At 31.8% G+C, this 15,966-nt stretch overlaps 1 protein-coding gene across 1 annotated transcript in view; it reads left to right on the top strand.

The window, feature by feature from the left end:
• LOC130901497 (acetylcholinesterase) overlaps positions 1 to 15,966 on the top strand; it is a 298,152-nt gene that overhangs the window by 168,542 nt on the left and 113,644 nt on the right. The window contains exon 2 of the mRNA XM_057812932.1: positions 14,777 to 14,919. Within this exon, the coding sequence (XP_057668915.1) occupies positions 14,777 to 14,919 (143 nt within the window). The remainder of the gene's footprint in view (positions 1 to 14,776; positions 14,920 to 15,966) is intronic.

Raw genomic sequence — 15,966 nt, 5'->3', positions numbered from 1 at the left:
GGTACCTATATGTTGGTTTGTTATGGTGCACCGGTTGAATCCTTTGTTGAACTCCAAACCGGTAGCTGTTGAACTAAGAAAAAAAAAAATAAAACGACGAAAAAAAAACGGAAACACAGAAACTTATGAAGGAACGAGTAAGTAGAACAAATTTGATTTAAAAGAAGCTTATGCTCTAACATATAAGAAAAATAGCACCAGATCGTTGATACACCGAAGTCGGTTACCACAATTATTTGCATCGTTTAAAGTTCGAACACAAAGTTCATCTATGTTTTAGAAGTATCGCTATATCTACAACGCTTCAACACATCAGACTCGGATAACCGTAACTTTCAAAAAATATGGATCCAAGTCTTGGAGCAACTCTCTCATAGTCGTAACAAGTGATTTCCTTTTTTGTGTCTGTGAAATCACAATTAATAGGATGTACCCTTGCTTGGGAGGAAGATTTTATCTCACCTGAGAAACAATGCATACTTTTTTCATACGACTTATGTAGTTACCAGGGTATGTTGTGATGATAATAAGGCCATTATAAATCGAATGGTTTATAATATTTTCCAGTCATTTGATTTTGATATTTAATTATTTACTGGAATCAATTTTAATTTTCCGTGTAAGTACGATAAACATGAACAATTAATTTACTAATAGAAATTATAGTGAAAACTCATCACCAAGTCTCATGGTAAACATGTAACCACAAATTTATCAGTCAATCAGAAAAATCTCAACTAATTTCAATAAATACTGAGTGTACATAGTTATTATTTCATTTATTTTCCTGGCACAGTATAAAATTTTAAGATTGTTCTTTGTTTTGCTATAAAACTATCTATAAAGTATAGCATGTATTATTATTACACCCATGAGTGTATCTTTTTCTCATTAATTTATATGAATGTGAAGATTACTATGAATTTATAACTTTAAGTGAAATATTGGAGAGTATTGTCGATAGTTTCCTCAAGAAAATTGCTAATAGGTTCGAGTTATTTAATAAATGAGTAGCTGGCTCGTTTATTTCCGTAATCATAATATTGAACTACTCACGTTCAGCCTTGAAGATCGACGCTCCCTACCTTATATTTACCTTTTCAGAAATGATATCACTACGACAACCACTTTTTTGTTTTATCATTAATTGGAAAAAATGGGTTGTCAAGTTTCTGTATAGTGTGCATTCCTTAATGCAATGAATTCTTTATCTATATTATGACATTCTCAAGAAAGGTCTGAAGAAAAACTCGATTTTTATGTAATGAATTTAAATGATTATTGAAGAAATAATTTAGGTGAATGTTATCAGTTCTTTGAAAGGTTGCTCGTTGAAAAATTTTTTCCATAATTTTTATCTTCTAGACTAGATCTAGACATTTCGCTAGTTTTTTTTTCTTTCCAATTTTATCAATTTTTTAAAAACTGGATCAATAATAGTCAGATTTCTTCCTTTTCCTTAATCTAGACAATTCCCCTGTTCCTTTTTCTTGTTTAGTATGCATATTATATCGCTGCATTTCACTGCAACGTTTGCGTGGCGTATTGAGCACCTACCTTCCTATGGTAATTTGTCGGTTTTTATCGTCCATGTTACTAATGTACTAGTTTAATTCCTTTTTATCCATCAATCACATATTGAAGTTGTCTACATTGCATTTTTTTATTATGTCCAGTAGGGTTTTTCAGTTTTTTTAACGGAATACTTTCATTTCGGTTGCCTCTAGTTACTTGATTAGAGTGGAGTTTCTGATTTGGTTTATTTTTAATATTATTATTTCTCCATGCTGTATCGTTTAACAATCTATTTTTGTTACCTTTGTTGTCTGTTCTCTAACATCCACCTTAAAGTCATTATAGCCTAATATTTCTAAATACTTGAAACGTTTTCGTTCAAACAATTAATTTCATGTCTATATGATGCAATGACAAATATTAAATTACATCTCCGAAGAACTTAATCTCGATGGACTTTTTTGTCGATATTGACATTTATGACGTATATCGTAATTGCAAGTAGAAAATCATAGGTAGTTAACGAGATTTAAAAAATGGAATAAAGAAACTCACACATTTCTTGAATTTCTTTTTCTTTTAGACCTCTTGATATATTTTTCTAATAAATGATATTAATCTTAGGTCTCTTTTAAGTGAATATCAAATACCTGAAGCATCTGTTTCCGGAAAACTTCTATATTCAACATGATAAATATCATAAATGAACAAGTTCTTTTTCTCTTTATGTATCCATAAACAATTTTAACTACTACTATTTTGGTGACCACCTTATATGGCATCGTCAACTTAGCGAAGCTTAATAATGTTATTGTCACCTATTCGGTATTATTTACGTAGCCTTACGTTGATGTTTATCCAAACTTGAACCTGTGATCTTCCTCTCATTTTACATCCTCTCATTATATCTCGGAAAATCTTGAATAAGCTTCTATAAAATGAACACGTTAAGATTGCTGCTAGTGAAAGACTTCGTTTCGATGGTTAAAAGTAAGGTTATATCTCTAAAATACAACGTTAGAAATATGTGATGAACTTAAGATCCATAACAAGATATAAAGCGTCAGTCGGCGTACCAAAGTAAATCAAAGTATCATGAGGCATGGCTGTGAGTTTATAACTGGAGTTATGAGAACGTGCCAAACTGGAGCACTGAAAGTAATCATAAATCCCGTAAACATTAATATTTCAATTGAAAGTCTCAACATCAAATACTACTCAGACGATTCAAAAACAATGACCAAATAATTCTGTGTAGGCGCCTTTAAAATAGAAATACTATATAAAAGTATATGGAAAAAATATCTGGATGTCAATATCTCATTGGCACGCTCTCTTTATTTAATCTTATTTCATATCTAACTATAGTCTATATTTGGATTTTAGTAATCTTGGAACCAATAATATCTAATAAATTATTGTTTCTCAAGAACATTGCAATCACTAATGGAACAGAAGAGATAACCAAAAAAAACTGAAAACAATACATGATTATTGTTGGTATGCAATGGAGATTATTCAAAAGCTCCACTTGCTTAATTGAGAAATTATTAGAAATCTCAAAATAAATTTATATCTTAATATGCTGGTCTTCTTTTAACCCACAAGCTATGAACACATATACATACAGAAAGTTATACATCTTTCAAAATCTGTAGAAACCGCAATGCTCATTACAATCTGCGTTATCAGATAATTCAAGGAATGTCCAAACATACTATTTTTATGTGTCATCTTCTGTTCGGATTGAATTCCATTCATAGTTTACGTATTTCTATTAACTTATAGTTCCACCAGGTGATTTTGAGAAATCGGATTACTGAGTTACTTGAAACTGACCTATTAATCAGAGAAGCTACCAAGAGAATGAAGAGATATTCACGCATTATCATAATAGTTTAGGATGATACTGAAGTTCAGAAGGTAGTACAATCTATATGGTATTTTATATCTTCGTAAAATGCCAGACCCTGTTTTTTAGAAAGACAACGTCAGACCAAATGTTGTTAGATAATACTTCAGTGATCGACATCACATTAACCGTTCACCATAATCAATAACAGGCTGTTGAATTTACAGTAACTCAAACTTATAATTTATAATTATAATATAATAATTTAGTCACTCTTAGTTTATAAATTAGACAAACGACACTGAAATGTGATCGTTTATTGAGTAAACAGCACCATAAAAAATGTGGAAAATTGGGTGATTATATATAGGATTTTTCTTCCTGAAATATATATTATATACCGCATCTTGTCAACAAAACGGGCGGCAGCTTTAGGAAATAACAAAAATACTTTGTTTTATATTTTCTATAAAAGTATACCTTCTTTCCACTCTTCATACAGCAACTACATGTTTGTCTCTGTTCATATGTACATATTTTAAAAGGAAATCTTCGTCTGATATTTATTGTATTGATTGATAAGCTCTTTTCCGATGAGAATATGATAAACGAAATAAATTTACTTTTCCATTTCTTACCTTTTTCGATATATATATATATATATATATATATATATATATGATGGCAGTGACTATTGTTGCGAGGTTGCAACATGGTCCGTGAAGCCGGTCCTACTCTGATTGAAGGAAGAGTCGCGGATGCCGCGGTTCAAGAATACATTCAATATTGTTAATTTACATGTTTTTTTTTGTACAGTGGTAATTTGATGATAAAATTTTCATACAACCAATTTCTAAGAAGGCCTTTTTGTTTGGTGGTTTAATTACAAGAATAGAATAATTCGAGAAGTTTTTAATATTATAAATACTGGCTTGGTTACCAACTAGTTAGAAAATAAACTGATGTCATATCGAACACATCGGCATAGACAAGTAAATGGTTTGATTAAATAAATGAATATGTTAAGAATTAGAGTGTTTACTAATAAGTCTCTAGTATATAGTTTAGTGAATAGTTTAGTGTACTTCGTGTAAGCGTATAAATAAATTGAGTAAGTAAGAATCGTGTGTATTGATTCACCTCACCGTGAAAAATGGTTTAATTAGACTAGAAATAGAAAAACATTAAATTGTTGTTAGGTGTACGGTTATTTAAATACATACTGACGTGAAAATTGATAAGAGATTAAGTGACCTGGAACTGATAGAACTAGAAGCAGTATTGGAGAATTGGGAGTTGGTAACAACCGGTAAGAGGAGTGAATTAGTGGAAAGATTCAAAGTGGCACTGATAACAGATGGTTTTGAACGATTGACGATATTATGGCTAATATTGACGGAAAAATTTCGATGATGGAAAACGATATTTCGGCTAATATGAATGATTGCGACTATTGAGAACGAAATTTCTACCATGAAGATCGATATCATTAACAACTGACATTGCAGCTGACGTCAAAAATGAAATCTTATCCTTAAAACTGGGTAACGAGAATGAAATGACAACGATAGAAAATCAGACTAATGAGAAAAATATTCTGCTTCGGCTTCTTCTAGTCCATCCGAAAATTTTGGTAGATAGATTTAAAAAAAGCCAAAGGAGAGCAAATTTCGGAATTATGTACTTGCCAGGGCAAGTAGTCAGTTCACAGGGATAACAAGAGCAGGGTAGCCCACAAGGGGTTGAACCTTTCCAGGATCTTAACATTATCTGTTATTACTGTGGTCACCGAACAGTCGACTGTTCCCATAGTAACAAGGAGGAATATAGGAAACTGTAGTCTCAAGAACTACCATGGTCAATCACAAATGGTCACCCACAAGGATCAAACAAGATGAAGAGAATGATCCTCACCCAAAAATTATTCGGAATGGAAGGAAGGAAATCGGTTGCCTTCCTGGCAAGAAGTGTCAATATTTTCAACGGCATTCAAAGCATATCGTGCTCAGTTGATTTCCTTCAACCTGAAAGAGGCCTTGTTAAAAACTATCCTTGAAAACAGCTAGTCATTCCAAGGACGACAGTAGCCGCGGTACTAGAGAAGTTACAGTACAGTCCATCGGAAGGTCATCTAGGAGTGAAGAAAACTCTTCAGTGAGGTCTTATTGGATGAACAGACCGACGATGTAAAGGGCTGGTGTAAGAAATGTACCATCTGTGCTACGAGTAATGGACTACATCGCAAGAACGAGGTACCCATGAAACAGTATAATATTGGAAGCCTTCTTGAAAAAATTACTTTAGATATTGCTCTACATTTTCAACGAGAGAAAGTGGTGATAAATATATCCCAATCGTAATGGATTATTTCACAACGGAAGTATTGGTGGAATAATTTATTAGTCGATACGGTGCGCTTTGAAGTCCACAGTGATTATGGGATCCAATTGAGGAGAAGAATGGAAGACAATCAAGAATTGGTATGGTTTCACAACCCGACAAGGAGAAAGGGTCTTCCAAAAATTACAAAAATCTTGGATCTTTTAAACTTGATCAAGATAAAAATCAATGATATTATCTACCGCATAAGCAAGATCCCAATGGAAAACCTTTTATGAATTACTTCGCAGTCTTATCATCTCATCTGATTCTTTACATTATATGACACTCGATCAGCTAACTTCCAGCATTTAAGCAGTTCCATTCAAAATTCCCATTAGCAAATAACCAAGAACTTGGATAAAATTGTACATTATCGTAGTACGTGAATCCTGGTGAATTTATTAAATTATTCTGTTTACATCGACCTTCAATAAGTATATCGAATTTGACCTTTTTGTAAGTATTCTCTTGAATTAATGATATTGAGCAGAATAAATATAAAAACTAATATATATCATATTAATTTATTCAAATATACTAATTCCAAATTCAGCAATTAGCATAAAACCGGTTTAGGAAATGAAAAATCCTTCCCTTTTTTTTGTTTAGAATTCTCAACACCTTATTTATCGATAATCAAACTTCTGAACTATTAGTAAAGAAGAATTAATTGATGCATATCATACAAATTATACTTACTAGTAATTTTCAAGCAGAAAACATAAGGTTTAATTATTGAATTTCATATTTTGAGTTTGTAACGACGGACATTAAAATGATTGTTAAGGTTCGAATATATATCACACAAGAAAGTTCTGTCCGATGTGATACGAGTCTTAAGTTGTGATATAAAACCTCAAAGCTCGAAGGAGATTCTATATTTCATAAGAGGCCTGTAAAGTTATTTTGGAAAAACTTTTCTAATAAAATCCCTCGTTTCTAAATGAAACCTTTGAATCTCTAATTTCAGTCTGTTTCGATAAATTCTGAATTCATAAAATAGAATTATGAATTTTAGTCAAATTCTTTTTGATCATCAACTTTTTGTAGCAACGTAATTACAACGAAAAAAACTCTCATCTCGACCCTCTAATAACAATCTTTTGAATTGAGTTATATGCCTATGCTGGACATTCCATCAACCAAAAATAAAAAAACACAACTTTATACCTACCGCTACAATCGTCATTCTCTTAAGGCACTTTGGGTAGTAGTTATGATTTTCATTTTAAATAAACTTCTCTAATAAAATCCTTTGTTTCCAAATGAAATTTTTGAATCTCTAGGCACTTGGGGCGGTATTTATCACCTCTATGGTGATAAGATCATCTGAAGAAGTTGGCAAAGAACAACTATGTGAAACTTGTTTGAGCCCCTAAACATTAAAGTATCCGGGGAAATAAACATGCAGACAGATTAGCGAAATGTGTTGTCAGGAGTACCTTAGGAGATTTCTTAATTCGTATGATGTCATCAAAAGTCTAATGGACATAAGAGCTGGTGACAGCCTTTTGAAAAGGTAGCGATACAGCTAATCCCTCTTCAGAGGCTCATTCAAGGTAATTAGGAACCATTTCATTCAGCTGGGAAGAAAACAATTAGGGCTGATCATCAGGATTACTGATCAGCAAAGCATAATCAAATCATCAAAACAAAGCAGTTGAAGGCGATGGATATCACGCAAGTTGCTCCGCGTCCAAGGTAAAAGGAACGCGGAAGAATATATCCAAATAAAGAAGATGGATATATGTATGTATCTTCACCTAGCAAACGAAGGAAATCTCCATAGTTTGAATTCCAGTCCATGAATTATACTTAATAGAGGCACAATGGCAGAATTAGTGGACACTTGGCTCAATCAAAAACCAATTTTCACTCTTATAATTATCGCAATGAATGAAGTACATCCGGCAGGAGTACTCAAATTTCAATTCTTCATTTTCGACATTAATAGAGAACATTGTAAAAATCCGATAATAATGAGATGAATGTAACAAGGTTTTGTGATTCTAAAATTTGCAACTTATTGAAATGAGAGATAATATCATACACAACGCAACTATGTCTGTACTGAAAATACAATTCAATATCTAAGGATGATGTATTATATAAATTGTAAAATACTTTTTCGATCACAGAAATATTGGATGACAGCTATATTTTGTTGGATTTTCCTTTTATTAATACTATATATACAAGGATATATTGATATCTAGTTAGCCTAGACCAGTTCTATGCATAAACACAATATTGCATTACCATAGCAACGAACAATAACTTATTAGAAGTGTCAATTTGACATCAAAAAAGTAAACCAAAGTTACGCAATAAAATAAAAGAAAAAAGATGTCCACCGAAATTTTGAAAATGGAGTATCGAGCCATCATCAAATACCTGTATTTAAAAGGGTTAAAAGGTAAGCAGATTTACGAAAATATGCTTAATACCGTTGGTAATAAAAGACATGGAGCCTCTCACTTCCTAAATGATGTGATAAACCATCTTAATAACATATTTCCTCATAAGTGGATTGTTCGGGGAGGTCCATTTTCAGGGCCACCATGTCTCCCTGAATTAAGTACAATCGATTCTGTTTTTTGGGAATATATTAAAAGCTTTGTATATACAACATAATGGTAAACATAATGAAAGAAATGATTGATAGAATAAACTTTCATTGTGACATTATAAGACAGAATCTTCGAATGACCTTCCAAGTTCACAGAAATATTCCCCATGGACTCCGGAAGTATGGAGAAGTGCAAGGTGCATACAAACATTTATTATAGTAAGTAACACGTTGTTCGATAGTGTGCACTTCAATGAGAAATGTTTGATTTTGCTTTAATACCTCCTGTAAGTATTTTTGATAAATAATTATTGAAATTTTATAATAGTTTTCTTCTCTTTATTGAGATCTGTTTCCTTTCCATGTACAACGATCTAAAAATCTACATACCTCCTAAACTATAAATTTTATCGAGTTAAACCAAGAGCACCTTCCTGTTAAAAAGTCGATTGAAAAACCAATTTTTGCTATGTTTAGGTTGTAAAGGTTGTCCCTGTGAAAATTACGGATTGTGAACACAATACATGGACATACGTAATCATTCTTAATATAATTAAATATAAGTTCTGGTTCGCGACTTCAAATCCCTATAACTCAGAAACAAGGGGTCGTATGAGAGAATTTTTTCAATGTCACAGCATTATTATCACGTCATCTACTCACTCCTGAATTTTTTGCATCAAGTCTCGGAACACCCTGTATAGAAAATCTCATGTGCATTAACTGTATGAAATCCATATTTATTATTATTAGAAAAAAAAAACGATGGAGAAAAATTTTTGCCCTTTTTTATTAAACGCTTACAACACTATAAAACTTACCACTTCAATTACGATCTATTTTTTTGAATCGTAAAAACAATCTCCGGCTTGGAAATAGTAAAATATAAAATCGTCCAATTTTCTGGACTGCTTATTTTTAAATTCTTCCATTTTCCTCAATCACTTTAATAATTACAAGATGTAATTAGAATGCTGGAGAAAATGCTTCAGTTACGCCTTTTCTTATCGCTACTAAAAGAACTGAAATCACTGGAATTGCTTGAAAATTGCTTTAGCCTTGACTGTGATTCTGTACGGATGAGATTAAATAAAGTAATTAGGTTAGAATACAGCCTTATTGCATTGTTTTTTCAGATAATTTACTGAACCAGTAAAATTTCTCGATTATTTACAACAGAAAGATCATTAGATAATAACTTGAGATTCATTTTGAAATCTTTTATCTACATATATGTTATTGGTGTGAACTAATGTAACTCATTTGATACACAGCTTCAACTAACTTCAAATCTATATATTCACGCCATTCAATAGTCCACAAATCGACATAATTTCTTACGAGTGTTCTTAAAATGGTAGAAGCGTGCTTACGGATTAGGCAAACGGATTCTAATATGAGTAAGAACGAAAAAGTCAATAGTTTTATTCTTCTAAAGAAGTACCGGTAGTGATTCCTACTGTTTAGTCTGTGTACGTATCTAACAGCATTCTTTTGCAGTTTGAAGATTCACTCAAATTGAGTCGCCCAACACGTACTACCTCAGAAGGGCATATCAGAGATCCGACTCAAAAAAAGAGAATAATAAACTATTATAGAGGTTGCTAAGTTCAGTTCACTGGAAATTGGTGTTATTTAGTACAAGATATCTTTATATCAAAACACTTTTGTTTTAAAAACGTGAAATTTGAATCGCACCTTGCGTTAAGTGTGAATAGGTAACTAGGTATGGTCCTATTAAGTACTGTGACATCAGGGCTGCTTCAAGAGAAACTGGTAACTAGTATAAATAATAGACGTGTAATTGGTTCGCCAGAAGACATCAATATATCAACACTTACAATCTGACTTTTGTTGGTGAGGTATTACTCAAACCGTGCGAGAGGTGCTCCCATAAAACCGTAGTACTACAAATTTAATAATCAGATTATCATGATTTACACAGTGGAAAGCCTTAGAAAAACCAAAGAAAGTTGTCACATTGGAGTGAATGTCCAAAACAAAAGTAAGAACGTAAGTATATAAGAACAAGGTAGCATACAAAACATAAACAAATGAGAAAATATATTAAAAATGGAATGTATAACTCGACCAGTGTAGCTTGAGACTTTGGATGCGCGATAGTCATGCGGGTCGGATAATATGTCGAGAGCTCATTTTGTGCCAGTAAGCCGGTTCTACTCGCAGCTATTCCAGTGCCGTAGCAAAAATTTCGGCGTGAAATTATTAACTTTTGTTGTACTTTTATACATTTTATTCAACATGGAGCTTAGAATTAAATTAAAAAATAAAGTTTTTTGTGGTCAGAGTCGGAAACTAGTAAAAAAGAATATTTGCTTTTATTTATCTCAAGTACAAGAAATTTAATTTCCTGGTAAAATTGACAAATATTTTTGTTAATATTGTTAGAATTCCGTATTTAGGAACTTTTTGCATTTTATTTCTATGTAAACATTCCGAAATACTTTTCTCAATATCTTAAAATCTCGTATTTACGCACTGTATAAATGAAAAGTATTTCATTATACCATCACTCGTTTGACGAAGTTGCTGTATTAGCGAAACGCGTCACAAATTAATACTGAGCTTTAGTTCAAATTAAATAAAATTTAAATAAGATTTGAACAAATTATTATCAAAAATACTTAGTGACTCTTATTTAGGATATTTTAACCTGCTGGCTATTCAGCTTTCAAGACAATTGCAAGATGTAACCTGATATATAAAGCGCGGATTTATATTCAAGTAATATTGAAAAAATATGCACATTTATATTCCTTGCTGACTCCATCCCCAACAAAACAACAAAGCATAATATTGTTATCATTATTTTTCGTTTGTTGTCTATATTCTCTGTCTGCGCATTTGTACATAGATTGACTTCGATATTCTTGGAAATAAATAGAAAAAGAACAAATCATACAGAAAAAAAAACGCACCGGAAAACCACGAAACCGCTGAATGAATAACATACAGTAAACTAAAGTAAAGCTGGAAAAGCAAACAGAAATTGTTCTATAAGTGATCCTGAGGAGTGAACAATCGATTAAAAAAGATTCGGCAAAATTGATAACAAGTAATTTGAAGGTAAGACGTTTTCAACGTTACATGCTTGTGATAAGGTGCTACTTCAATGTGGTACAGACTTCCCCAGTTCTTGATATTTTCTACAAATTTTTTTTCTTTAGTTCCGTTTTAGGGATGAAAATTTCGCCATAATAGATTGTCTGCACATTGAAATAACATTCGGGAGATTTAGACTGTTGGCACTGAAATTCAATTTACGTAGTTTTTAAAAAAGATGTTATTTTTGTTTCTCTGATCGAAATAAAAAACAGAGAAGAAACTATTATTCACAATATTATTCCACGAGCAAGGATAATCCCCCTTTATGCATATTAAATGAGAAATCTAATCCATTATTTCGAGATTTGGTTAATGAAATTGTACATGGGTTACTTCTCACTCAAAATGAAGTGGGTATTTGACAACAAGTATGCAGAATAACTGACTAGCGAACTATAATAATTACGTAGATCAAACCGATTGGCATATTACAACTAATAAGCTAATTTTAATATATTTTAAGTTCTCTCTCACAAAGTTAGATTTTGATTGGAAAAATAATACTTTTTATTTTATATAAATCTGAATAAGATAGATGTCACCCTTAGAAAAATGCAAATGAGATGTAAATTATACAAGAATTTTCGTATTCGAAACCAAATGAATAACGTGTGAAATATCCACGTCTCTTATGATAAACAGAAAACTCGAATGTATGTTATTTTTCAATATAACATGTACTTCAAATATAATCATCTAATTGCTGTTGATTAGAACTAACCTATATATCGTAACTAGATGTTGATTTATTCAATCTCAGCTTAAAATTTGTATGTCTTAAGTGGTTATTGCGGTTGGCGCCATACTCGCGGTTTTCTATATATTGACATTGACATACGTATTACTTTATAATGAAACGTCTATCGATGGCTGGATACGAAAACAAACATAGACGTTTTAGATAGAAGATTAGTCTACATCTGAATAAATACGAACACACATTCATTATATATTATCCAATCTCACTGTTCAAGTAAGTTTATTTCATGAAATATGAAATTACTTGATATCAAAAATGGCGGTTGAAACAACCAATTTACCGTGACATGCAGTTGGGTGCGTTTTGAATAACCTATTTTAAATAACAATTCGAATGAGCTCCTCAATTGAAACGAACGCATTGATGATAAAATCCAAATTCCAATCCCTAATTCTAGCAATGGCGTGGCGCAACTGTAATGGAAGTAGCTAACAAGCAAGAAATTTAGAGTTGAGGAATAGGCACCTATAATATAAATGCATTGTGGCTGAAACTTTTCTTGTTCCATCCACGGAATAATAAGACTTATTGACAAAAATTTAATACCAAAATTGCTAATTTAAAATTATTCGAAAGAAACGATGAGAACCATTGCATATATTTTTAGATTGTTTTCATTTTCTTCTTTCATTACCTACATTAATTGTTACATCAGGACTGTTGAACCCAGAAGAAATAATTTGTTAACCTTTTTTTGGCAATACATGATTATTTTAACAGCAGGCTAATATAACAGTACAACGTTTTATTTGTATTTTTTTCGAAGAAACTTGTTTACAAAAGCAGAATAGTATAGATATTGTTAGTTATATTGTTTTTATTGGATCATCTTATCCCGAAACTTCCCTTCGTGTTATGTGTACAACAATGAAGACCACGGTACACGTACAAGTTGTAAGCGAAGCGCACCACCAAGCGCTTCAGGCTATTAGCTGTGCGAGTTCGTTTTCTTATTACGCGTCAATTTGCTAACCAATTGTTTGAAGAGGCTGGCTACGCCACCATGGGTACACTATATCTTATATATTGTACCTTCTATTTTTCAAACAACCTATAATTGGTACTTCCTTCAATTGTAAACCACTACCTGAAGACAGAACAACGTAATTGGAGCTATGGTTTGGATGAATATTGCTCATTGTTTCCGAAAACCCTTATTCATTGTGACCGAAGTTTGCATAAGCCAAAACTGCTCAACAAACCGAAAAAGTATTATATGAAAGAATTTGCTACCGTTTATGCTAGAATATTTCATACAAATCATATTGAAATGTTTGCAGGACAGCAGCTACCTGGATCCTACAAACTGGATAATTTCTCCGCAGCAGTTACACTCAGAATATGTCAACAGTTGTCCGGCTCAGGAACGAATGTTACAATGAATCGTAGGTTTGTTTCTTGTCCAGTTGTGAACTTGAAGCAACTTAAAATAGGCTACAGATTAATAAATGTAGGTACTAATAGAACCAATAAGCCGCAATTACCAGCCATTATCACAATGTAATTAATCATCCCATACATGTTTGCTTTTGGAATGAGTCACATGGAATACACAAAGGGAAAAACTTCGTCAGAGAGAATCGAACACCATCCTCACTGCTTGTACCAACCCTGTTGACATCTGACAGAAATTGGATTACTTCTACCACGCGGTCCCAAAGGTTCATGAAGGTAGAAGCAAAAAGAGTGTGGTTTCAGTGGATAGGGTATCCCCCTGAGCGAGGCGCAAGTCCCACACATTGTACGTAAAAATTATTTCCGCAAAGGGTTACACACATACGAGTATATCCAGACTTCAGTTGTCATTTATACTAAGCCTCAAGTTCTGGTTTTGTATCAACCACATTTATGCGTGTTGCAGAGAATGTGTGGATAAGATGAAAGAATACTATGGTGTGAATCAGATCTCCAATATTTTTTGCTTCAGTTTGTATTTTTGTTATATTTCATGTTTCTTGACTTCAACAAACACCATTTTATTGGTCTTGAACGAAAAATTGGTAATTTTTTCTTCCTACTGTATTTTAAATGTTCTTGATAGATCAATGAGGTACTTTGAATGTCTTAAATTTCATTTCCTCACCTAATTAAACAATGACTCCATTATATTACAGGTGTATTTATTATCACACCATATATCACGTCTCCTATAGAATGTAAAATTTCAAGCAAGGACAGCTCTATCTCTACTTATGATTGTAATGTAATAATGTAACCGTCAATATTGTGAATAATTGTTTCAAACCTTCTATATAGAATCAAAATAACGTTTCTTCAGTATTCAATGAGTAATTGATATTTGTATTGTACCTAAATGGAAATTTTGAATGACATTAAATTTGAGGTTCATTATATTTGTTACATATATTATTTCATTATTGAAGCCGTAAAAATTATAGTGTATAACTTGCAAGGAATGCTCGTGACAAAAGATTATATTTTTTGCTCGTTAAACAGTGTATCAATATTCACCAGATCACGGTAAAATTTTTCAAATATGTATCAATTTTACTATTAGGTTTCATTTTTATTTAAAATGGCACAAAATTCTTATTCCTTCATATTGTTTCAGGAACATATTTTCTACTCTACGATTTCATCGATTTCTTCGAAAAAGATGGTCCAAGTTTTCTTCAAAGAGAAAAATATCATGAAATTATTGACAGGATATTCAAAAACATGAGTCGACTTGAAAGGGATGCAATCATTTTCCAGGTAAATATTTCACAATTTAGATCAATATCAAATAGTATGAGTTAATTCGATGTTTATGATTTTTTTTTGCTATACCATTGCGTGAGACAATTATAGTCATAAGCTTCAGTTATGATACATGAGTATGTGATGCGTAAATATGTTCAAAAAAGTATGATCAAGTGTGTCTGGATAACTTTATTCATATGCAAATGAAATTCATTTTCATATTCATTTTGAAATATCATTCATGTACGATTTTTTACAAAGCTCATGGGGTCTCGTGGTGTATTATGAGATCTTGCACATGGGTGATTCCGTTCTAACTGTGATATTCAATGTCCTGTATTGTTTTTTTGTACTAGTCATTAATTAATAATCAATTAATAAAAATTTTGTGTTAATTGAATAATTCTTAAGATATTTAAACATTATTTTTATACAATATAACTTGCCACTTAAAGAAAACTTATACTATATCACTTGAATGTCAGTACCGTGTCATGTCCATTCCTAGAATTTACCGATAAATTATTAATTTTTTTTGTCGTAACAAATGATTTAAACTAATTACCTTATAAATTCTAATGTTTATGATCAAACTGAGGAAAATTGATGCACTTGTTGTTTAATATCTTAAGTTACCATGTCAGTACCGTGTCATGTCCATTCCTAGAATTTACCGATAAATTATTAATTTTTTTTGTCGTAACAAATGATTTAAACTAATTACCTTATAAATTCTAATGTTTATGATCAAACTGAGGAAAATTGATGCACTTGTTGTTTAATATCTTAAGTTACCATGTCAGTACCGTGGATAAATGAGTCAGTACCGTGGAACTCAAAATCCGACATTTGTGTCTTGCTCGTGATACTTTGAAGTTGTAGTAAATTCCTCTTAGAGTTTTATTTTTACAGTAAAATAGATGAATAATATGCATAAAAAAGTTAGAAAAGTTAAATTTTAAAATCTTGAAATTTTGAATACAAAAAATCACAGTTAGAACGGAATCACCCATATCCTGCACGATATTCTCAATTAGTCCTTTTCCACAGTCAGTTTCC

This window comes from Diorhabda carinulata, chromosome X (assembly GCF_026250575.1).
Source record: "Diorhabda carinulata isolate Delta chromosome X, icDioCari1.1, whole genome shotgun sequence".
Taxonomy (NCBI): domain Eukaryota; kingdom Metazoa; phylum Arthropoda; class Insecta; order Coleoptera; family Chrysomelidae; genus Diorhabda; species Diorhabda carinulata.
This window is presented reverse-complemented; position numbering and strand designations above follow the sequence as displayed.